We start from the raw sequence: 23,179 nt of genomic DNA, 5'->3' as shown, positions 1-23,179 counted from the left end.
AACCAATAGCATCGCTTCACTCCTGGCCAATCAGATGACAGTATTCTAAGATGGCCAGTAGTAACCTTTAAAGAAAGAAAACTGTGTTATAACCAATATGCATATACTGTACTGCATAATCAAGCAAATACAGTGACTTACAAATGCCTGGGACCACACAGAAAATCTGGGATTCAAAATCTGGAAATGAACAGAAATTTTTGAATATAATTGATTGAAACTGTTATAAATATTTCAAACTGTACGATTTCTAGATCTCTAATCTAATGTGAACCTAAGTCAAATTCATCATAATTTTCATTTCAACTTTCAGTCAATTTATGTTTCTAATATAATTTTTTATGCAATTAAATGTAAAATAAATTTGAAAAATTTTCTGTAGTGGTTTCAGACTTTTAAGATAGATAGATAGATAGATAGATAGATTTCTTAATGTTTCTGCACTGTAAGAAAATTACTGAAAATTTGGTTAAATTTATGGATATTTCCTTACATCCGTGAAAGACACAATGAAATGCACAATTCAAAATACCTGTAAAAAACAGGAAAAATTCCATCATATTAACCCAAAACATTGGACCGTAGGGGACTTTTGTTAGAGTGTGTACTGTATGTCACACAAATGTTTTCAGAATCCTGATGGTAAAGTGTAACAGCCTGTGTCTTGTGTTAATCTGGCCTATTTTTGTCTCGTCCTAGTGTATACCTTATATGCTGTAATAAACCCTGACAGAGAAGCACTTACACACACACACACACACACACACTAATAGAGTTGACTTGGAAGCACTCTGTAATTAAGGCAGGCAGAGATTAGTAGGCTGAAATCGTGTCCTCGTTTTAACCAATAAGACATCAGAAACAAAGGTCATCTGAGTGGTCTTTTACACCAATGACATACTTTATCAAACTAAATCATATTTACACACAAAAACGATTTTTTTGAGGGTAATCTAGTTGTAAAAAAAAATCCAAGATGTACATGAGTTTATTTCTTCATCTGAACAGATTTGGAGAAATGTAGCATTACATCACTTGTTCACCAATGGATCCTCTGCAGTGAATGGGTGCCGTCAGAATGAGAGTCCAAACAGCTGATAAAAACATCACAAGAATCCACAAGTAATCCACAGTCCATCAGTTAACATCTTGGGAGGAGAAAATCTATGTGTCTGCAAGAAACAAATCCATCATTGAGTTGTTTTTAACTTCAGTTGCTTATGGCAAATATGAGTCCTGAAGAAACTATTCCTTTAACTGACCGATTGACTCATATACAATCAAGAATTCACAGCATAGAAAGATTGTTCATTTATATAAATTCAGGGTTATTTTTGTTTGTTTGTTTTTGGCTCCCTTGCCTTTGAATACCATATTTCTGTACATACTACGATAAATAGCCTACCATGGTACTGAATCTACTAGAAAATATTGTAAGGGTAGAAATTATTATTATTATTTATTTATTTTTTTTTAAGTTAAAATGTATATTACTTCACATATTTTTATTACCTGTATGATATCATATATTGTCATAATTCGTAATTAATCGTTTTTGAATGCACATGATCTGTTGAGCATTCCATAATGTTTGTATAACCTATTATTAGACGTTATGTGTTAATTAAACTGTTTTGTTCTTCACTAAAAGCTGAGGAATTCAGCGCGTTCCAGCAGCCCAGAAAACCGGAAATGTTCAGCTGAAAGTCTGTAGTTTTTGTCTATTGGCTGCAGAGGAGGAGGATCAGGGGTAGATGAGCAGAGAAACACCGATCACTGGAGAGAGCTGCAGTCTCCTCCGACTGTCACATTTACAGAGTTCATTTCACTCGCGGAGGACGGAAAGAACGAAACTTTGCCTTGTTTTGTTTGGAGGCGACAGGAAAACCTCCCTCCAGCCAAACAACCGAAAACAAGTCCAGATGTTTCATGTCTGAGGGTCGCTGTCATACGAGAGGACTCATCCAGCTCTTCATCCGAGATCTCGCTTCATGTATTGCTTTTTTTTTTCTTTTAGTGCATTTTAATATTTATAATCATTTTCTTCTTCAAGTTTTCTCTGAATAATGAAAACGTTATTTTTCCTTCTGAAGATTTGATGCAGGACTAAATTGGTCTGGCTGGTGAGAATGGAGCTGAAGGCTTTAGTTGGAGGTCTTTTCCTGAGTTTGCTTGTTCTCTGGAATGTTTTTGACTGTGTTCAAACTCATCAGGACGCGACCGAGACCGGTGAGAGCAGCTGTCAATCAAACACATGATACATTGTTACATTGATGTGTGCCGCCGCTACATTATATATTTATATATTATTTATTTATTATTTTTTAATGAAAAAGGAAAAGAAAGTGATGACATTATGGCACCTAGTGTAAACATATATAAATATAACTCTTATAAATAGCCTATGCTTAAACTTATACCTTAAATATTTACATTAAGTGAAGTTTTTTTTTTTTTTATAACTTTTTAACAATTTGTCCCTAAAAATATAGCTAGTCAGAAGCATCTAAATTAGAACATCCTATTGACTTCTATTCTAAAGCTTTTTATGATTATTACAAACTAATCCCACCCCTAAAAGAAAGCTTTTGCATTAGATTAATATCTAAAAATGCCATAATTCATAATTAATTAATTACTTATAGTTATGATTACAAACTAATCCCACTCATAATATGAAAACCAAATTGCATTATAATAACAAAAAAAGATCAATTTCAAATTAATCGTTAACATTATCACAGACTTAACTGTACCCCTCAATAAACATATTTTGAATTAGAATAATAAATACAAATTTTACATTTTTATAATTATTTACTCACAATTATGATTACACACCAACTCTACCCCTAATCTTTTGCATCAAAAAAATGAAGTCAAATTATTTTGACTTCAAGGATGTTCCTAAAGAGAGATTTTGATTCTGATTTTAGATGTAGCTGTCTTCAGCAGACAGTGCTACTCAAACTATAGCTAAGTAAAAAAAAATAAAAATGCACAAACACACTGAGCACACAAGTCTAAATTATCAGTGTCTCTGTTTGCCTCTTTATCTGCAGTTTTTGATTTGCCCAGTGCAGGTACTTTTCTTGCCAGCTTTTTTTTTTTTTTTTTTTTTTCAAAGGACCATCTTCACTTCCACGTAACCTTTGTTTTCTATCTTGTCTTTCTGTCTCTGTCTTGTCTTTTAAGTTCCTATCTCTTATCAATTCAGTCTGATTTTATATCGAAATACCTGAGAAATAGATTAAGAGTGTGTTTGTGCATGTGTAGAGCTGCGTTGTCCTCAGGGAGCTTTGGAACAGTAAAGATCTGACAAGAAAAAGGAAGCCATTAAGAGCATTTTGCGTACTACCATCATTGCTCTGCAGGGTTTTTCCCCCTCACATATTACTATTTGCAGGCTTATAAACTGTCAAAAACCTTTACATTTTTGTACTGTTTCATCTGTATGATAGTAGATTCACTACTAGTTAACAGTTTGGAATAATGGAGATTGTTTTAATATTTTTGAAAGAAAGCTTTTACGCTCACCAGCTGCATTTATTTGATACTATAAAAACAGTAATATTTTGAAATATCATTATGAATTAAAATAATGGTTTCCTATTTGAATATATATTAAAATGTAATTTATTTCTTTGATGTAAAGTGGAATTTTCAGCAGATATATTCCAGTTTTCAGTGTCACGTGATCTTTCAGAAATCATTCTGTGTGTTTAATTGATGCATTAAATTGATCAAAAGTGACAGTAAAGACATTTATAATGTTACAAAATATTTCTGTTTTAAATGAGCTGTTCTTTTTAGCTTTTTATTCCTGAAAATGTTTTTTTTATCATATTTCACAAAAAATATTAAGTATCACAACTGTTTTCAACAATGATAATAATGAGAAATGTGTCAAGGATCATGTGATAGTGAAAACTGATGGAATGATGCCAGAAATTTAGCTTTGTGTCATAGGAATAAATTAAAATTAAATTGTAATAATATTTCACAATATTACCATTTTTACAAAAAAATTTTAATCAAATAAATGCATAATAAGATAATTCTTTCAAAAACGTTAAAAAACGTAATTAAAAATCTTTTTCCTGGTACAGTTATGAAACTGTATCATATACTATTGTAATACCAGAGCACTTGATATATACCATGGTACTGAATGATTACCAGGCATACAGCATGTGGCTTGTTAATGTCATTGATGTCATTCTACATGTTTCTTCTATTAGTAATCAACCTCTTGGAGGCTCTTAACGTCACTCACTCTTCCCGCGGGGTATCTAAGGTCAAAGGTCGTGACCCAAAGACGCCGGCCTGGCGTTTCCGTTCCAACTCGCCTCATCTCAAACTACCCCAGACATTTTTGGACTGCCTCTTCAACACCTCACAGGGCGTCCTGGGTTTGCACCTGGTGGGCCGTCAGAGCAGAGGCTCAGAGGCCACCCTCATCTCCTTCACCTCCTCTACCTTCCTGCAGAATGACGAGCGCCCCCTGCTGGAGCTCGTCTCCAACACAAAAGCAGACTGGCTGCAGCTGGAGTTCAGGTCAGCGGACGGCCTGCGGCCAGAGGTGCTGAAGGTGCCCGGCGGGAGTCCCTTCACAAGCAGTGGTTGGGTGAGGATGGCTCTGAGTGTGGAGCCCAGGCAGTTGGTGCTGTATGTGGAGTGCCAGGAAGCCGTGGTGCTCAAACTGAAAGAAGGGGGACAAATCCTGACTCTTGACTTCCCACATGATCTGCAGGTTATCTTCTCCAGCACTGCAAGAAAAAAGGCCAGCAAGTTCATTGTGAGTTTACTGATGCAAACAAATATTTACCTACATGCTAGTGTATCTAGACACCTAAACATTAGCCATTTTTTTCACTTTTTTGACTTCCAATCAACTGATCCCAAGGTGATTTTTAGTAAATTTATAAAGTCAGTTCTCAAGTTCACACGGGTGTTCAGAATAACTACTGATAGTTTTTCACAATAACTACACTATAAAAATTTGCTGTAGGAAATACTCCATTGGGTCATTCTGTGTCAAATCAACCAAATTTCAGAAACTTCCCCAGTTCAAATTTTTGATTTTGCTCATATTTTTTCTGAAGAAAGATAAACGTATAAGTGATGAAAGCCAAAATATTAAATGTCATTGATGAATATTTACTAAGCAATCCACTGTTTTGTTGAAGGGGGTCAAAATAGCATTTTTCACCTGAGATTCAGAGCCAAATTAAAGGGGTGTAAAAATGACTTCAGCAAGATCACAAGGACGTGACGTGTGGCCAAGTATGATGACCCATACTTGGAATTTGTGCTCTGCATTTAACCCATCCAAGTGCACACACAGCAGTGAGAAGTGAACACACCCGGAGCAGTAGGCAGCCAATGCTGTGGCATCCAGGGAGCAGTTGGGGTTAAATGCTCAAAGGTCTTGCTCAAGGGTCTCAACTCAGTTGTGGTATTGAGGGTGGCAATTCACTCCCCCCGACCTACAATCCCTGCCAGACCTGAGATTCAAACCCGCGACCTTTGGGTTACAAGTCCGACTCTCTATCCATTAGGCCACGACTGGAATTTCATTATGGCCCCAGGAGTAAAGCATTAAATTGCACAAATTTTCAGTGGTCGAAAACCAATTGTAGGTCACCTTGAGGAGTTTTTAAAGAACAAATAATGTTGAAACTAGAAAAGTGTCTCGTTTCCTTGTGTCAAAGCAACTGCATTGAACAGACCTGTCTGAGTGCCATAAATATTATTTTTCCAAAGTTTGCGTGCCTATAACTCAAGAAGTATTAAAGATTATCTCAATATGATTTTAGATTCTAATTAACTTTCTTCTGAAATCTTAATTTTCAAGGCCCTATATCATTCAGTCCCAAAGATATGGGGCTCTCAATGAGACAGCCAATACTTATTTTATTTAAAGAACAATGTCTGAATAATAAATAATGTTAAAATTAAAATTGTATCCGGTTTTCCTCTATCAAAACAATATGCATTTGTAGCCGGAGTGCTACAAATGCACTGAAATTGTCAAATTGAGGCACATTGCCTTGCTCTCTGTAGTCTGTTCATAAGATTCTATATTTGAATCAGTTTCAGGGATATTTGGAAGAAGGGATTTTGTTCATATTAACAGCTTCTGAAGCTACCAAGAGTTCAGATATGCAGTATCGTATCATGTTTGAAACAAAAGCCACTCCTTATGGGAAAGTGAACAGCTATGTGTAAATGGTGGGGAAATATCCATTTTGGGACCAGAATCTATGGAAGAAAAAAACTGTATGGTTACCAACATTCTTCAAAATTTCTTATTTTTGTTTTGTTTTCAACAGATTTGTTTTCATACAGGTTTAGAGTAACACAATGGTCAGTAAATTATGACAAAATGTTCATTTTTGAGTGAACTGTGCCTTTAAAGCATTCTACATAGGTGATTGTTCTGGTGTTGTCATTGCTCATCTGTTTTACGACGTTACTGTCATGACTTTGCAATGGGTCGCCATAGTTACAGAGTTCATTGTGCTCATGGCCACAGAACTGACTGTATGTGTTTTCTTATTGTTTCAGGGTGGTTGGCAGACGGCTGAACTCTCCACCAGGGCATATGAGAAGCGTCCGTGGTCCTGTGACAATGTAACAGGCATGAAAACAATAAAAACATTTAAACATCTGACCTACACATGCACATAAAAAAACACACAACAGAGCTGAAAATATAGGTCATACAGCTTCTTCTGATGTAAAGTTAGGACCCATACATATACATATTTTTATCTGTTATGTATTCTTTTTTCGCTATAGGTTAATGTCAGCTAGTGCATTTTTGGGGTGTAGTATTATTTTATTAGGGATTTAATATTGTTTTCTTTTTTGCCCTCCAATACTCAGGGTGAATTTATGCTTCAGCATTATAGATTAAATACTAATGTACCCATCTTGAAATATGTACAAATATCCAAAAAAAGCATGTTTTTTTTTTAGCCCAGGACAATGCATTTGTCTTTTCTAACCTGTGTGTTGGCATGCGTTTGTGTGTTTGTGGTTATTACAGACTCCCTTCCAGACACAGTGATTCCCACCAGTTCCACCGTACCTGCAATCTATGACCTGGATATGATGCAAGATCAGGGAGACCGTGGAGATGGCATAGTATCAGCTACAAGATCCCCCGCTAAATCAAACGTGCGGCTTGACCAGCTGGAGAACAGCCTGTATAACATCAAGACCATGCTGGACATGCTGAAGAGACAGGTACATTGGAAACGTATTGCCAATAGGCAAGCTGGTGTGTCTGCACTTGGGAAAAAAAGGATTAGAAGGTACTGTGGTACTATCAATGTTTTTTTTTGGATGTGTACCACGACCATACCAGGGTTTGTATAAGGGAAATGTACAATGATAGTGCTATGGTATACAGTATTGAAATGTCAATATGTGAGTATATATGTCAAAGTGCTGCTGTTGTCATTAACTAAAACTTAAACTATTAATTGATATAAAAGCTGAAATAAAATAAAATGTTAATATTAGATTACAAATTTCAATTAAAAATAATTATAATTATTGTCTTGACAACTAACTGAAATAAGTGCTAAAATTACTAACTGAAATTAAACTTAAAATTAAACCAAAATAAAATATTATGTATAAATATAAAAAGCTAATAAAAAAGGACAACAGCACATACTGTATCAAATACAGTGGGTACGGAAAGTATTCAGACCCCCTTCACTTTTTAGGGTCCAAGCCAGAATGGCGAAGGCCCTATTGTTTCCTTCAGGATTATTTTTTTTTATTTTTTTTTTCGACATGTCATAGGCTCCGCCCAACAGGAAGTCGGCTATTTAGGGCTGTTTGAAAAGCGCATGCTCTGGAATTTGAAATACTCCTCTGAGGACTTCCATCCGATTGCTACCAAACTCGGTGAACATGATCTCAAGACATTGGGGATGCTAAATTGTGGAGGGATTTTTGATATCTCGAACGGTTTGCCCGTGGCGAGACGATGAATTATGGCGAAAAATGAGAGACAGGAAATGTCTAATAACATCCACATACATTGTCTGATTTTGATCAAACTTCAGGGGTTTGTTCGTTGCATGATGCCGATCGAATAGATGTGATTATTATGAGTAAAAGTTATACCGCCACCAACTGGCAACAGGAAATGTGTCAATTTCAAAATGCTTTGAATTTAGCATCTTATTTTTACCCGATTTGCTTCAAACTTCATCAGAATAATGACAAAACACGGCCGATGTAAAACTGTGAAGGGAATATTGATATCTAAAATATTGTTGCCATGGTAATATGTCAAAGTTTAATATTTTTTTGGGGTTATTTTGAGGCAGATAACATGCTTAGAATTCCGTGAAACTCGATACACATATCCGTATTAATGATTCGTATATTGATCCGTATGAATAAATTGTTCTTATTAAGCCGGACAACTCTCTAATTTACAGTCATTAGCTACGACCAACAGGAAGTCGGCTATTTTTATTTGAATGTTTGTTTTTTAAGAAAACAGGCTGTAAACAAATTCATACTCCTCCAAGCAGAAACAAGTAGTTCACACCAAACTTTGTCAACATGATGCCAATATACTGAAGATTTTAAATTGCGGACGGATTTAGGATATCTCAAACGGTGTGGTAATGGTGATTTATTAAAGTAACAGTAAAACAAATAGCAGTAATTTTCTTATATCTTTAAAGTGCAGTTTCCAAACACTTCAAAACTTTTTACATAAATATAACAAGTCATTCTGAGGAAACATGCTTAGTTTCAAAAATGTATCATGCTCAGGGGCCACAAAACAATTAAAACTATCACTGAAATTGGTTTAAAGGTGAAGAGTGTAATACCAAGGATGACCACCAGATGGATTAATTTTAATGAGTTGTCTGAGCTGGCAGTTCTGCCTGTCTTTCTATCAGAATGAAAAATAATGCATAGAATCAGCTGAAACGATCTGTACTGTCAATATTCTTTTACACACACACACACACACACACACACACATATATATATATATATACACATATATGCATGTATTTTTTTATTTACTTATTTTTTTTAATTTTTTTAATAGTTATAGAATATAAAAAGTATTGGTAACAATTTGCATTAAGGTCTCTGGTTAACATAAGTTATTACATTAATTAACATGAACTAAAAAGGAACAATATATTTTAAAATAATTTATTAATCTTATTTAATGTTAGTTAATACCAAGAGTGTAATACCAAAGATGACCACCAGATGGAGGCATAGCATTAAATTTCAAGAGCTGCCTGTATGTCTATCAGAATGAAAAGTAATGCATAGAATCAGCTGAAATGTTCTGTACTGTCAGTATTCTTTTACATATATATATATATATATATATATATATATATATAATTTTATTTTATTTTATTTAATAGTTATAGAATATAACAGAATATAATAGAATAGAATATAAAAAGTATTGGTAACAATTTACATTAAGGTCTCTTTGGTTAACATAAGTTATTACATTAATTAACATGATCTAAAAGGAACAATATATTTTAAAATTATTTATTAATCTTTTTCATTTTAGTTAATACTAACATTAAAAATATTAATTTTATGTTAATTCACAGAACATAAACTAATGTTAAGATACAACTTTAAATTTTAATAATGTATTAGTACATTTTAACTTAACATTAATTAACATTAATAAATGTTATATAATTATAGTTCATGCTAACTGGTATAGTTTAATAATATAGTTTTTAAAACTAGTTAATTCAAAACTAACAAACTAAGTATGAACAACATATGTTTTACTATATTTTTGTGTTAGTAAAAAATGATTTATGTTAGTTCATGGTACAGTAACTGATGTACATTAACAAGAAATTTTAATTAGCAATGTAGTAGTCAATTTTGAACATTTCTTTAACCAAGATTCATGAATGCTATAAAATTATTGTTCATGCTAACTTAATGTTAACTTATATAATGTTAAAAAATAAAAACTTATTGAAAAGTGTTACAAAAGATTTACATTGTTCTTTATGTGTGAGTTTGTGTGTGTGAGAGATAGAGAGGGAGAGAGAATAGAGAGAGACTAACATTAATAAAAGCTATATAATTATTGTTCATATTAATTAATATAGTTAATGTTAATAACTGAAACCTTATTGAAAGTGTTACCAAAATTGTATATATTGTTGCGTGTATGTGTGTGTGTCTCTCAATGTCTTGATAGTTTGGATTAACCCTTTCATTGCTGTATCCCTCAAAGCCAGAAAGCCAGAAGGTTACTGTAATGCATGTGCCCGCTGGGCACAGTTTTCCTGATGCCACCGGGGTGGCGTTTGCGCTGACGGCTTGGGCCCGCCATCGCTGCTTGCAGCTATATTTTAAATTTGGTTGTTGCAGCCTGATACTACAATTGTTTAAATTATTTTTTTTTTTTCTCAGTAATCTACACTCCGTACCTCATAATGACAAAGTGAAAACAGAATTTTAGAAATGTCTGTAAATTTATTAAAAAGAAAAAACTGAAATATCACATTTACATAAGTATTCAGACCCTTTACTAAGTACTTAGTTGAAGTACCTTTGGCATCAATTACAGCCTCAAGTCTTTTTGGGTATGACACAACAAGCATAGCACACCTTTATTGGGGGATTTTCTGCCATTCTTCTTTGCAAATCCTCTCAAGCTCGGTCAGGTTGGATGGGGACCATCAGTGGACAGCCATTATCAGGTCTCTCCAGAGATGTTCAATATGGTTCAAGTCAGGGCTCTGGCTGGGCCACTCTAGGACATTCACAGAGTTGTCCCTAAACCATTCCTGTGTTGTCTTGGCTGTGTTGTGTTTAGGGTCGTTGTCATGTTGGAAGTTGAACCTTCGGCCCAGGTTCTGAATACTCTGGACTGGGTTTTCATTAAGGCTATCTCTATATTTTGGTGCACTGAGCTTTTCTTCTACTCTGACGAGTCCCTCAGTCCTCTGGAAAACTCCCCCACAACAAGAGGCTGCTACCAGCACACTTTACTTTTTGGATGCTGCTCTGCAGTTGATGAGCAGAGCTGGTTTCCTTCAAACATGATGCTTGGAATTGAGGTTGATCAGACCAGAGAATCTTGTTTCTCAGAGCCTGAGGGTCCTTTAGGTGCTGTTTTGCAAATTTCAAGTGTGTTTTCAAGTGTCTTCACTGAGGAGAGGATTGAGTCTGGCCACACCGCTATAAAGCCCAGATCGGTGGAGTGTTGCAGTGATGTTTGTCCTTCTGTAGGTTTCTCCCATCTGCATATATGATCATGGAGCTCAATTAGAGTGACCATCAGCTTCTTGGTCACCAGTCTAGACAAGGCCCTTCTCCATCAATTGATCAGTTTGGCTGGGCGATCAGCTCTTGGAAGAGTCCTGGTTTTGCTAAACTTCTTCCATTTGAGAATTATGGAAGCCACTGTGCTCTGAACCTTCAATGCAGCAGAAATTATTTCCAGATCTGCGCCTCAATACAATCCTGTCTCTGAGCTCTGCAGGCAGTTCCTTTGACTTTATGGCTTGGTTTTCGCTCTGATATGCATTGTCAGCTGTGAGTTCTTTTATAGAGAGGTGTGTGCCTTTCCTACGACGGCGTTTTAGTGCCTCGTTAAAAAAAAAAAAAAAAAAATCTAAGATTACGAGATTAATGTCGTAATATTTCGAGAATAAAGTCGAAGCTACGAGAATAAAGTCGAAATGTTACGAGAATAATGTTACGAGAATAAAGTCGAAATGTTTCGATCATTTAAATCATAGAAATTAAAGTTATAATATTTTGAGAGTATATAGCCTATATCGCGCATGCAAATGGCCCGCGTTGAGAGCACCGGGAGAAGTTGCCAGACCTCCGGAATTGATTTGAATATTGTTGCGTCCGAGCGACCACATCATCTTACTGGGATGTCAATTTTAAGGACTCGCTGGAACAGCTTAATATCAAGAATATGATATTTATTAACAGACTGAACAGGAAAAACTGTTTATCTTAACATCAGCTCACACACTCAATCGATATTCCTTTGGGGGGGGCGCTGTAGCTCTCTTATTTAACCCTTTTTTTAATACACTACAAATATATGTGGGATTATTAGCAGAAATCATACCATGTGTCATACTCGCGGGGACAGTATGCTTGGAAATAATATTTCATGTCTTCCATTGCATTCATTATTTGTAGTGCGCCAGCCACACAATAGCAATAGCTTAAGCTTTGTGCTTTTAATATAAAACAAAGTCTCAGCTTTCAAAATCAGTTTTATAACGAAACTGCAAAAACATCCCAAACTTTCATTCCTCACATGTAGCCTGTTTAATTAAACAGCAATAAAACGTTCTAAAGGTTGAAGTGGACTCAAATCTGTTAACATACGTTATATTGTTGTCTTTTCTGCTGTAAACGTTAAGTGACTATTCACAAACTGTTTTATTCATGGTATACTGTAAATGAGGACATAATATTTAATGTCTTCCATTCATTATTTGTAGTCGCCAGCCAACCAATGTCATAACAATTTTGTGCTTTGTTGCTTTTACACACAGCTCAGCTTTCAAATTCTGCCGGTTTTATAACGAAATACAAATTATAAATGTGTTTTTGCTCTTTTTTTCAAGTTTATAGCAAGATATAAATTGAAGGAACATAAAAAAATAAATGTTAAAAAAATATTAATAAATATCATATTCTTCATATTAAGCTGTTCCAGCGAGTCCTTAAAATTGACATCCCAGTAAGATGATGTGGTCGCTCGGACGCAACAATATTCAAATCAATTCCGGAGGTCTGGCAACTTCTCCCGCTGCTCTCAACGCGGGCCATTTGCATGCGCAATATAGGCTATACTCTCAAAATATTATAACTTTAATTTCTACGATTTAAATGATCAAAACATTTCGACTTTATTCTCGTAGTGTTTCAACTTTATTCTCGTAACATTTCGACTTTATTCTCGTAGTTTCGACTTTATTCTCGAAATATTATGACTTTAATCTCGTAATCTTAGATTTTTTTTTTTTAACGAGGCATTAAAACGCCGTCGTATTTTAGTGCCTCGTTAAAAAAAATAAAAAATCTAAGATTATTTTTAACGAGGCACTAAAACGCCGTCGTAAAAACGCTGTCGTAATTGTTAACTGAAATGAAGCTGAAATAAAATAAAATGCAAATATTAGATGAAAAACTAAATGAAATAAGTTCAAGTGCTAAAATAAACTGAAATTAAACTGAAAAAATAAATAAAATAAAATAAATAAATATATATATATATATATATATATATATATATATATATATATATATATATATATATATAACAGGTATGTTAAAATGTTACCTTGCCAACTAACGGAAATAAGTTTAAGTGTAAGTGAGGTTATGAATTTAAGATTAAGTCTAAAATTACTAACTGAAATTAAACTAAAACTGAAATAAAATAAATTAACCCTTTGTTGAGATATTTGCTTTTTAATTTAATACAAGATACAAAAATAAAAGTAAAAGCTAATTCAAAATATTTTTTGTAATACTTTTTATAAGTATACAAACAAGTGATTTCATACACGTTTTAACAACTCTCTGTATGTATGTAGAACACGGCCCTGCAGACGAGAGTTGACTACCTGGAAACGTGTGAGTGTTCGAAACGGAAGTGCGTGTGGGAGGGGCGTGAGATGAATGAGGGGTCCCGCTGGTCTCCTGACAGCCACACCGTCTGTTACTGCACCCATGGGAAAGTTCAATGCGACCGCTTGAATGGTGAGTAATCTAACATCCATTACATCAGCATTAGGAATCAAAACACACAATAATTAATTACAACATACATACTCATTAACCATCTAAGCTTTAATCAGCAAGCCAGTCATCAAACCATAGATCAGGGGAATTTACATGCACGGCACAAATGAACATAATGAACCGCATTGCACAAATTTGTTTATTCTTCGTAGAGACCGGTTTTCCCTAATGTCCTGTGATCAGAGTGTTTTTTTAATTTGGGTATGTGAGTTTGTAGCGGTATTAAAAGCATCTGCTGGTCTGTAATCTGTCTGCATCTATCTGTAGTGATGGAGTGATGCTTAGTGGTTCAAAACGGATTTGCACTGGTGCACCCCTTGGTATAAAAACATACAATCAACATATTCTATTTTGATTTTATGGTCTGTTGTAGGACATTTTGATGTATTCAGTAAAATGAATCTTTTTTTTGCACAGAAAGGTGTGATGATTTAATGTGTGTGTGTGTGTGTGTGTATACTTGTCACACATGCTATGTGCAAATGCCCCGTCACAGTGACTCGTAAATGCAATAAAAGTTATTTATTTCTCCTCTCTTGCTTTCTTTATCTCTTTTCTGTTCTTGCTCTCTGTCTAATTGGATGTGAATGTTTAGACGGAGTGGATTACAGATTTAGAACAGAAGACAATCCAACAGCTGTTTATATCAGTCTTATTCTACAATCTCTCTCTTACTTTTCTCTGTCTTGTTTACTGAAATTGTGATCTTACTTATATACAGTATATATGATGCTATATGATACTTATGGTATTAAAAAAGGCATATCAGAATGACTGTATCTGCTTAGTTTATTTTGCTTTTATGGCAGAATCCTTTGAAAATCCTTAGCTCTGTTTATATACAGTTGAAAATTAAATTTTGCATTTTAGTATGAATATGGTACAAAATGATCCTGTTTAAATCAAAGTTGTAAGTTTGGTCAAAAGTAATTTAAAAGTAATCAAAAAGTAGTCTGATTAAATTACCTACAATAATTTACCATATTAAAATAAAATTAATAATAAAAAATAATTTATCATATTAAAATAATTATAATGTTTATATATACAGTATATATATATATATATATATATATACACACATATATATATATTGAAAGAAGCATTCATTTAAGAATCCCACTGACCTCATTGACCCCACATTACGTGAGAATGCACTGAATTGCTGTTAACAACTCATTTTCAGACATCAGATATCTAATACAGTCTGGAGTCACTCAGGAATACTCTCAGACATCTTTATAGTTCATATTGTAGATAAGATTGAATCTGATGCAGGCAGGAAATATGCTGGCAGACACCCACAAACACACACACTTTTACCTGCTGTGGTTCATTGAAATGCTCATCTCAGATTGTGTCCATAGGGGTTTCATTCCAGTGCAATACAACTTATGCATGTCTCTGATTGCAGAATGCAGCTTTCATGGCAATATCTATAGCAATGGTGATGTCTTCAGCCCAGACGACTGCAACCGATGTACATGTGAGGTATGAAATCTTAAAGATTTGGTCTTTGATCTTCACTCGTGTCCTTCCCTCCTGCTGGCATGTCTTGTGCAACTGTGACAGTTTTTGTGTGTGTGTGTGATCTAGCATGGCAGAGTAGAGTGTAATGTGAATCCATGTCCATCACGGTCCTGTCAGCAACCACCTGCTCCTCAGACAACGTGCTGCCCTGCCTGCCAAACAAGTACCCACAATGCATCTCTACACACACACACACACACTGTGCTTTGATATACAGTGGGGCAAAAAAGTATTTAGTCAGCCACCAATTGTGCAAGTTCTCCCACTTAAAAAGATGAGAGAGGCCTGTAATTTTCATCATAGGTATACCTCAACTATGAGAGACAAAATGAGAAAAAAAAATCCAGAAAATCACATTGTAGGATTTTTAAAGAATTAATTGGTAAATTCCTCGGTAAAATAAGTATTTGGTCACCTACAAACAAGCAAGATTTCTGGCTCTCACAGACCTGTAACTTCTTCTTTAAGAGGCTCCTCTGTCCTCCACTCGTTACCTGTATTAATGGCATCTGTTTGAACTCGTTATCAGTATAAAAGACACCTGTCCACAACCTCAAACAGTCCAACTCCAAACTCCACCATGGCTAAGACCAAAGAGCTGTCAAGGACACCAGAAACAAAATTGTAGACCTGCACCAGGCTGGGAAGACTGAATCTGCAATAGGTAAGCAGCTTGGTGTGAAGAAATCAACTGTGGGAGCAATTATTAGAAAATGGAAGACATACAAGACCACTGATAATCTCCATCGATCTGGGGCTCCACGCAAGATCTCACCCGTGGGGTCAAAATGATCACAAGAACTGTGAGCAAAATCCCAGAACCACACGGGGACCTAGTGAATGACCTGCAGAGAGCTGGGACCAAAGTAACAAAGACTACCATCAGTAACACACTGCGCCGCCAGGGACTCAAATCCTGCAGCGCCAGACGTGTCTCCCTGCTTAAGCCAGTACATGTCCGGCCCGTCTGAAGTTTGTTAGAGAGCATTTGGATGATCATATGGTCAGATGAAACCAAAATATAACTTTTTGGTAAAAACTCAACTTGTCGTGTTTGGAGGAGAAAGAATGCTGAATTACATCCAAAGAACACCATACCTACTGTGAAGCATGGGGGTGGAAACATCATGCTTTGGGGCTGTTTTTCTGCAAAGGGACCAGGACGACTGATCCGTGTAGACGAAAGAATGAATGGGGCCATGTATCGTGAGATTTTGAGTGAAAACCTCCTTCCATCAGCAAGGGCATTGAAGATGAAATGTGGCTGGGTCTTTCAGCATGACAATGATCCCAAACACACCGCCCGGGCAACGAAGGAGTGGCTTCGTAAGAAGCATTTCAAGGTCCTGGAGTGGCCTAGCCAGTCTCCAGATCTCAACCCCATCGAAAATCTTTGGAGTCCGTGTTGCCCAGCGACAGCCCCAAAACATTACTGCTCTAGAGGAGATCTGCATGGAGGAATGGACCAAAATACCAGCAACAGTGTGTGAAGACTTACAGAAAACATTTGACCTCTGTCATTGCCAACAAAGGGTATATAACAAAGTATTGAGATGAAATTTTGTTATTGACCAAATACTTATTTTCCACCATAATTTGCAAATAAATTCTTTAAAAATCCTACAATGTGATTTTCTGGATTTTTTTTCTCATTTTGTCTCTCATAGTTGAGGTATACCTATGATGAAATTACAGGCCTCTCTCATCTTTTTAAGTGGGAGAACTTGCACAATTGGTGGCTGACTAAATACTTTTTTGCCCCACTGTATACACCAATGAATGAGTGACACTTTCATATACTATAGTATTTAAGTGCTACTCCAAATGTGCATTATAAAAGGTGTATTTGTTTTTTCTTTGGTGTAAATCTTTAGGGTGTGAACATGAGGGTGAAATCTATGAGAACGGGAAGCAGTTTATGTCGAGATCAAACCCTTGCCTCAAATGCAGCTGCTCTGTGAGTCTACTGTGTGTGTGTGTGTGTGTTTATGGGTGTTCTCCTTGTGGGGATGAAATTTAAATTAAGATAAAAGGACTGTACCACAAAACCTTTAAAAACCACTCAAGAAAAAGATGATAAAAGGGCTAAGTAATCTCATATTACTGTTCACATATTTCAGAGTATTAGAATTAGCCTATAGGAAATATAGTAAGCGTATATTCAGAGATTGTATGTTAAGTTATAAACCAAAGAATTTTATTTTATAGGAGAATATGGAGCTCATAACTAAAACTGAAAACCATAAAAAACATCTCGTGAAATAATATAAATGTTAACTTTTTTATTTCAGCTGGTTGCTAAGGCAGCAGGTCTTATTTTCGTGTAGTTTAACTAAAAATGACAAAATATTACAACACAATATAAAAATATTATATTATTGTCACGGGACGTGGTTGTAGAACAAAGGCGCACGAAGGAGTAAACGTAAAGGGATTTTAATCATCAACACACAAATTCCATTGCAAAATAACATTAATCCAATACAAAGACTAGGGGAGAACTGAGGACTTATAAGCAAGAACCAAACAAAGGGAACTGATAAGATAATACAACACAGGTGAATACAATGATTAATGAAGGAACACAGGAAACTCAACAGGAACACACATGACTATATTATATTATATATTATATTATATGATATTATATGATATTAATTATATTATATTATATTATATGATATTAATTATATTATATTATATTATATATTATATTATATTATATTATATTATATTATATTATATTATATTATATTATATTATATTATATTATATTATATTATATTATATTATATTATATTTAGTGCGGTCAAGCGATTAATCGCATCCAGACTAAAAGTTACATAATATATGTGTGTACTGTGTATATTTATTATGTATATATATAAATGCACACACATACAGTACTATATATTTTGAAAATATTTACATTTACATGTATGTATTTATATTATTTATATATTAATTAATATAATATAATTATTTATATTATATAAATATATTTAATATATAAATATAACATATTTTTCTTAAATATATACATGTACTGTATGTGTATGTATTTATATAGACATAATAAATATACACAGTACACACATATTATGAAAACAGAAACTTTTATTTTAGATGTGATTGGATGACAGCACTAATTATATTAATTATATTATATTATATATAATATATTTATATTATAAATATATAACTAAAGCTAAAGTGAAAACAGAAAATCTAAAAATAAAACCTAATTCAAAATATTAACAAAAACTATATTGGTATATCAATGATACTAAAATAATACTGGCATGCTCTTTACTGTACAAAATAAATTACTAAACTACTAAACTAAAATGAATAAGAGCTGAATTTTAAACATGTCTGCAAATTGCTCAACCAATGAACTTTTATCATGTTAACCTGGATTGCACGTGTTCATTTGCAGAACGGTCAGGTGGCATGTGACCCCATTCAGTGTCCACCCACCCTGTGTCCAACCCCCTATAAGAGACCTGGAGAGTGCTGTCCCACCTGCTCCAGTACAATCACAAGCACATTTGAGCTCTTTCATTTGACCTCTATCATGTATTTGTGACTCTAACAGTTCTGGACCAGTTCACACTGTAATTTGTGTGTATTTTATTATGTCCTTTGCAGCATGTATTGTAGGCGGTCGTCCATACAATGGCTCTTTCAGTACCATCGATGGCTGCCAGACCTGTTCTTGTCAGGTGCTTCATCTCCCTCGTTTACACACATACAATGAATGACAGGTTCCTCCAACTAGTTAGTGGATGCAGTGACCTCACGCTTGTTTGCACGTATTGTGTTTTGCTGATCAGGGTGGGAATCAGGCGTGTGTTGATGTGCAGCAGTGCCCTCAGACGTGTCAGGATGGTGTGAAACCACCGTTCGGCTCCTGCTGCAAAGATTGTTCCCGCTGTAACTTTGAGGGGCAGGTTATTCTAGACGGCGTCTCTGTTCAACCCTCCCGTGACCCCTGCAAACGCTGTGTGTGCAATGTAAGGCTGAGATTTTGTCCTTGTTGGGGATGAGTCAACACAAAGTTACAGTTAAACATTGTACATTTAGAATATTGTGACTATTATTTACAACAAATGTATATTTTATATTACAAGAGCATTGGTGTGAGTTAATTAGTATTTAGTATTAGTACTAATTATTTAGCATTTAGTTGACAGAACTTTTAACCTGAGAAATTTTTCTGTTTCATTTTACTCTTTTTAATACTCCTTAGAAAAAGTATACTTTACATTATACCTTACTTACTGGAAAGTAATATGAGTTTATAGTTGCATCCCACCACATACTTAGTTTGCAAAATTGATCACAAATTTAAATTAAAAAAATTAACAAATTGAAACAGGAAGTATTACAGTATGTTGTTAATCCAAAAAGTGACAGATTACTTCACTTATGTCAGGGTGGTAAAGGAAGAGGAATCAGTTTCGGGGATAACAGATTTATTGAGTTTCAAACACAAAACAGGAACTCAGGAACTAGTCACCGTCTGAGAGGGTAACCAGGAGAGATTCCAGCCAGGTCCGTGGAAGAGAATGTCAGCTCAGCAGGAGGCGTCTAGGAAAGGGGTTTCTGAGTGATTGGCAGAGAGCAACAGTCCAAGAACTACGAGACAGAAGCTCTCCAATGAACAACAGGGCACAAGGAATGGCGAGGGTGGGAGAGAGGTTCCAGGAGGAAGGCGGCAGAAGCCTAGCTGACTTAAATGGGATCTCCTGAGGCTGGTGGACGAGACTGATCTTAGCTGAGCAGCTGGATGGATAGATAGAACTAGAAGGGCAGGGAAGCAGGTAGAGCTGGGCCGCAAGGGATGGGAGGGAGGCAGGCAGGCAGTAGGGAGTCCAGCAGCCAAAGAGGGAGCTGGGGAGCAAATGGGGAAAACCAAAAACAAAAGAAACTAAACTAAAAGGCAGGAGCTCAAAAAAACAAGGAACTAGATAGCACAGACCTCTAATCAAAAGAAAAACCCTAATATCAAAAGTATAAAATAAATGCAAAGGAAACTAAGCAAGACTAGGCTTGATAACAGTCAACAGCGACAAGAGCCAGGTTAACTCAACAGAGCATAGATTCGATCTGGCACAGGACAGAAAACAAGAGGGGAATATAAAGGGTGACTTAATGATCTAAAACAGGTGTTAACCCTAACAAGATAATAAGGTAACAAGAGGGGCGGGGTAACAATAGACAATAGAGCACATGGTGAACACAAATACCAACTGACAGCCATGTGCTCCAGACAGACCAGAACACAACAAAAACAAACCCAGATCAGACCGGCGCCTTGACAACTTATTATTCTTGCGAAATTAATTTTATTATATAACAAGTGTTATTTTAGTATACTATTGTAGTATTTATTAATACTTCGAATTAGCTTTTATTTTTATGTTTTCAATTTTTATTTAAAATTTGTTTCAGTTTTAGTAATTTTATGTTTTTTTGTCATTACTATTACATACATAAATGTGCATACATACATACATTATATACATATTAATAGTTATATTATTGTATATTATTTATTATTGTATATTATTTGTGTGTATATATTATTAAAACATACATACAACACAAACAAACATTTAATTAAATTTATTTTTAGTTTGAATCATTTTAGTACTTCAACTTATTTTAGTTAGTTGCCAAAGCAATATGTCAAATTTAAAAAAAAAAAAAAATTTTATAATGTTTTTTATTTTTATTTTAAGTATTTCATGTACTTGCAATGCTTTAAAGTTAAACAGTAATTTATTTTCCCCTTTAAAATCAGCACTAATTAAGTAGGTTGTGTGTGTGTGTGTGTGTGTGTGTGTGTGTGTCTGTGTGTGTTTCTTATAGTCAGGGAATATAGTCTGTAACACCGAGACGTGTTCTGAAATTGCCTGTAATTTGGTGGAGACTGTAGGTGGGCAGTGCTGTCCCAGGTGTCGAAGTAAGTGTGTTGTGGACCTTTTCTACATTTTTGTCAATTTGAATGAAAATTTAACTTAATTTAAGATTGTCTTTAAAAGCTCATACTTATCAAAAGAGTTTTTCTGGTGATATGAAGGTTGTGTCCAGGACAGTGTGCGGCACCAGCATGGCTCTCAGTGGAAGCTTCCTAATGACCCCTGCACGACCTGTGCATGCACGGTGGGGCTTCACCTGTTAGCGAGCTGCTTTTGGACCATCAGTGTTTTATTCTTCAATTATAATCTGTTTCTCTCTCTATAGGAGGGTCTGGTTCAGTGTGAGAGTGAGCGCTGTAATATCCGTTGTAATAGCCCAGCCACTGCTCCTCCTGGATCCTGCTGTCCTGTCTGTGACGGTGTGTCCAACCTTTTAAATATGATAAATATATATCATGTTTTAAATATAAAACTGTTTAAAACATTTAAAAAGTTAAGAACAGTTGAGAACATGAAATCAAAATTCTCTCAGTTTACTTTTTTGATACATACTGGAAATTATTCCAAGAAAAAAATGTTTGTCGGAGTTCAACAATGCCATGATAGGTCTACAGGTTATAACAACAAACATTTATTGAAAGGCTAGGAATATATCACTTTGGAAAGAAGTGTCTAGTAAATGACTACTTATACTTTAAATTAGTTTGATACATTTATTTCTCACAGGTTGCAGTTTGAATGGAATAGACATCCCAAACGGGATGACTCTGCCGCCAGGACCCACATGTGATCCCACGTGTAAATGTGAGGTAAGTTGCGTAAGAATCTGCTTTGCAACTTTTGTTTGTTTATAATTTCTACTTACTTTTTATTTTATCATATTTTATTATTTTATTTCATTTGATTTTATTCCGTGTACAATTTTTTTTTAATACTTATATTTTTATTTATAAACTGCTTCATTGTCATTGATATGTAATTTTTTTTTTAATTAATTAAAGTTATTTATTAATTTTGTTTTATTAATGTTTTTCAAAACTTGCATTTTTGTTTGTAATCTGCTTCTTCACTCTCATTGATACGGTATGTCATTTATTTGCATGTATTTTTATTTTATTTTAAGTTTTAAAATATTTTTTGAATTTTGTAGAATCTGCTTAACTGTCATTGATATGTAATTTAAAAAAAGAATTAATACTTATATTTTTGTTTATATACGGCTTCACTGTCATTTATATATATTTTTTGTATTTAATAAATAATAATGAATCTGCTACGCTTCACCATCACCTTCTGCTTCCGGCTTCGCTACTGTTCGGACGCTCCTGCTTATTGCTCTGCGCTTCGCTCCATATTTATGCACTTTTCTCAGATTTCTCTAAGATTTTAACTTCAGCATATCAGCACAGTGCTCAAACAACACAGTTTTTAGAAAAGGAAGACTCTTTGCCTCCCACTGCCAGCAGTTTACATTCCGGAGACGGGAAAACACAGCTGCCTACATTCAAACAGACGGGAAAGAAAATGCCCCTTGTGGAATCTACTTGCTGCATGAACTGCCACAGACTTCTACAAAGGATTGCGGTTCTTGAAACAAAGTTACTTGCTGGACCTCCAAAACAGGTGGAACACACAGCAGATCGGCATCACAGACCCCCGCGGCATACAGCCGGTGAGTCCTGTGAATCTAGTGAATCTCAACAGTTTATACAAAGTGTAGAAGAACAAGCTGATCGACAGACAAGACACAAACAGGGAGCGAGACCCAAAGGCACTCGAGACATCAGATTGTCACGAGTATCTCGTATTGCTGCGGTAGCATCCTCTACCCCAGATACGGCTATGACAAGACTTGTAAACACTGGCATTTTACAACCCCCTATACATCT

At 35.0% G+C, this 23,179-nt stretch overlaps 1 protein-coding gene across 1 annotated transcript in view; it reads left to right on the top strand.

Moving 5' to 3' along the window:
- The window catches only part of kcp (kielin cysteine rich BMP regulator), a 93,175-nt gene that overhangs the window by 1,757 nt on the left and 68,239 nt on the right, over positions 1-23,179 (top strand). The window contains exons 2-18 of the mRNA XM_058750698.1: positions 1,009-1,122; positions 1,652-1,993; positions 2,094-2,229; positions 4,242-4,798; positions 6,571-6,643; positions 7,055-7,254; positions 13,626-13,791; positions 15,248-15,324; positions 15,430-15,526; positions 17,238-17,320; positions 18,803-18,896; positions 19,015-19,088; positions 19,200-19,379; positions 21,241-21,334; positions 21,452-21,534; positions 21,616-21,709; positions 22,017-22,099. Coding sequence (XP_058606681.1) covers positions 2,130-2,229; positions 4,242-4,798; positions 6,571-6,643; positions 7,055-7,254; positions 13,626-13,791; positions 15,248-15,324; positions 15,430-15,526; positions 17,238-17,320; positions 18,803-18,896; positions 19,015-19,088; positions 19,200-19,379; positions 21,241-21,334; positions 21,452-21,534; positions 21,616-21,709; positions 22,017-22,099 — 2,055 coding nt within the window. The 5' untranslated portion in view covers positions 1,009-1,122; positions 1,652-1,993; positions 2,094-2,129. The remainder of the gene's footprint in view (positions 1-1,008; positions 1,123-1,651; positions 1,994-2,093; positions 2,230-4,241; positions 4,799-6,570; positions 6,644-7,054; positions 7,255-13,625; positions 13,792-15,247; positions 15,325-15,429; positions 15,527-17,237; positions 17,321-18,802; positions 18,897-19,014; positions 19,089-19,199; positions 19,380-21,240; positions 21,335-21,451; positions 21,535-21,615; positions 21,710-22,016; positions 22,100-23,179) is intronic.

This window comes from Onychostoma macrolepis, chromosome 18 (assembly GCF_012432095.1).
Source record: "Onychostoma macrolepis isolate SWU-2019 chromosome 18, ASM1243209v1, whole genome shotgun sequence".
Lineage (NCBI taxonomy): Eukaryota > Metazoa > Chordata > Actinopteri > Cypriniformes > Cyprinidae > Onychostoma > Onychostoma macrolepis.
The sequence above is the reverse complement of the archived record's forward strand: the minus strand, read 5'-3'. Positions and strand labels throughout refer to the sequence as shown.